At 50.9% G+C, this 1,403-nt stretch overlaps 1 protein-coding gene across 1 annotated transcript in view; it reads right to left on the minus strand.

Moving 5' to 3' along the window:
• LOC108228549 (potassium voltage-gated channel subfamily H member 5-like) overlaps window positions 1-764 on the minus strand; it is a 10,570-nt gene extending 9,806 nt beyond the window's left edge. Inside the window, exon 1 of the mRNA XM_017404123.3 lies at window positions 628-764. Coding sequence (XP_017259612.1) covers window positions 628-700 — 73 coding nt within the window. The 5' untranslated portion in view covers window positions 701-764. The remainder of the gene's footprint in view (window positions 1-627) is intronic.
• Window positions 765-1,403: the final 639 nt, after the last annotated feature.

Here is a 1,403-nt window from a genome sequence, read left to right on the forward strand (position 1 = left end):
CGGGACGCAGACAAGAAAAGCTCGGGACGCAGACGGGAAGAGCTCGGGACGCAGACAAGAAAAGCTCCGGACGCAAACGGGAAGATAAAGAATGTAAAAACATGAGGTGGACTCACAGCCGGTACCAGGGAGGTACCAGGACCACAGAGTGGACCAGAAACGGGGGCAACCAGGACCAAGACCGCCCCCCTAAAGCAACCCCAAAGGACTGAACAAAGTGAAGCAGCCGGGTGGGTCCTGCTGATCAAATGAAGATGACATCATTATTCACTCATTCATCATTGGACATAAAGAAGCTCGGGCTGTTTGAAAACAAACAAACAAACAACCCGCTGCAGGTTCAACAGTGACTCAGCAGCTTTTCACCAACAATCAGTGACTGAACAAACTTTTAATCCTCAAATGACGGACAAACAATATAAAGTTTGGGTTTTTTCCAAAGCTTTGCTCAATAACAGGGTCGGTACCAGCAGACCGGGTCGGTACCACCTGACCCGCTCAGTACCAGCACCTCCTGTCTGCCTGCCTCCTGCTTCAACTCCCACATTCCTCCAGAGGTGGTTCCACCAAAGTCCAGCCGACGAGCCGAAGCCGAGCCGAGTCCCGGTTCTGTTCGGACCCACTCACCGCTGGACCTCCGGACGATGTTCTCCAGGAAGGTGTTCTGCGGCGCCACCAGCCCCCTCTTGCCGCCGGGCATCCTGCTGCGGTACCGCCGCTTCGGCCGCTCCGGGTTCGGTTCTGATGCTGCCTCTCAGTCGGACCGCCGGAGAAACGCATCGTAGCTGCGCGCTCGCGCTGCTCGGTGCGCACTGAGCCGCGGCGGCGCGCAGCAGCCCGCCGCCTCGCTGGAGCGCTGCGGCGCATGCGCGTCAGGGAGCAGCGCGCTCCGTTTAATCTTCATCACAGAGAAAAGGTTCGTGTGGTTCAACTTTCCTGTCTGTGTGTCTTTAAACATTACAGTCCACACTTCAGCTCTGTCAAAACACAAAAAACAAGAAGAAGAAAATAAACTTTTTATAACTTTTTATGATAAAATGACAGAGCTCAGCAGCGCCCCCTGCTGCCCGAACAGTTGTTCTATTTTTATATCTTTACACTTTATTGATTGATTGATTTCTAACCCGAACTCTGATTTCTACAAGAAGGAAGAGAAACAAGCAGATAAACTGACTGAGTTTGTCAAAAACAAACAAAGATGTCCACCTACTCTAATCGACGGTCATTAGAGCTCAAATCTACCAGAAACAGACTGAAATGTTCTCTGTTCTACAAAGATGAAGTTCTTTAAACATTCCTCCTGAACTCCATCAGACAGTTCAGTCTGAAAGTTTGTGGGTCTGCACTCAATGTAAACAAAGCACTCGGCTGAATCAAACCAGGAGGAAGCTCGAGTCACATGA

The sequence above is a fragment of the Kryptolebias marmoratus genome, unplaced genomic scaffold, assembly GCF_001649575.2.
Source record: "Kryptolebias marmoratus isolate JLee-2015 unplaced genomic scaffold, ASM164957v2 Scaffold103, whole genome shotgun sequence".
Classification (NCBI taxonomy): domain Eukaryota; kingdom Metazoa; phylum Chordata; class Actinopteri; order Cyprinodontiformes; family Rivulidae; genus Kryptolebias; species Kryptolebias marmoratus.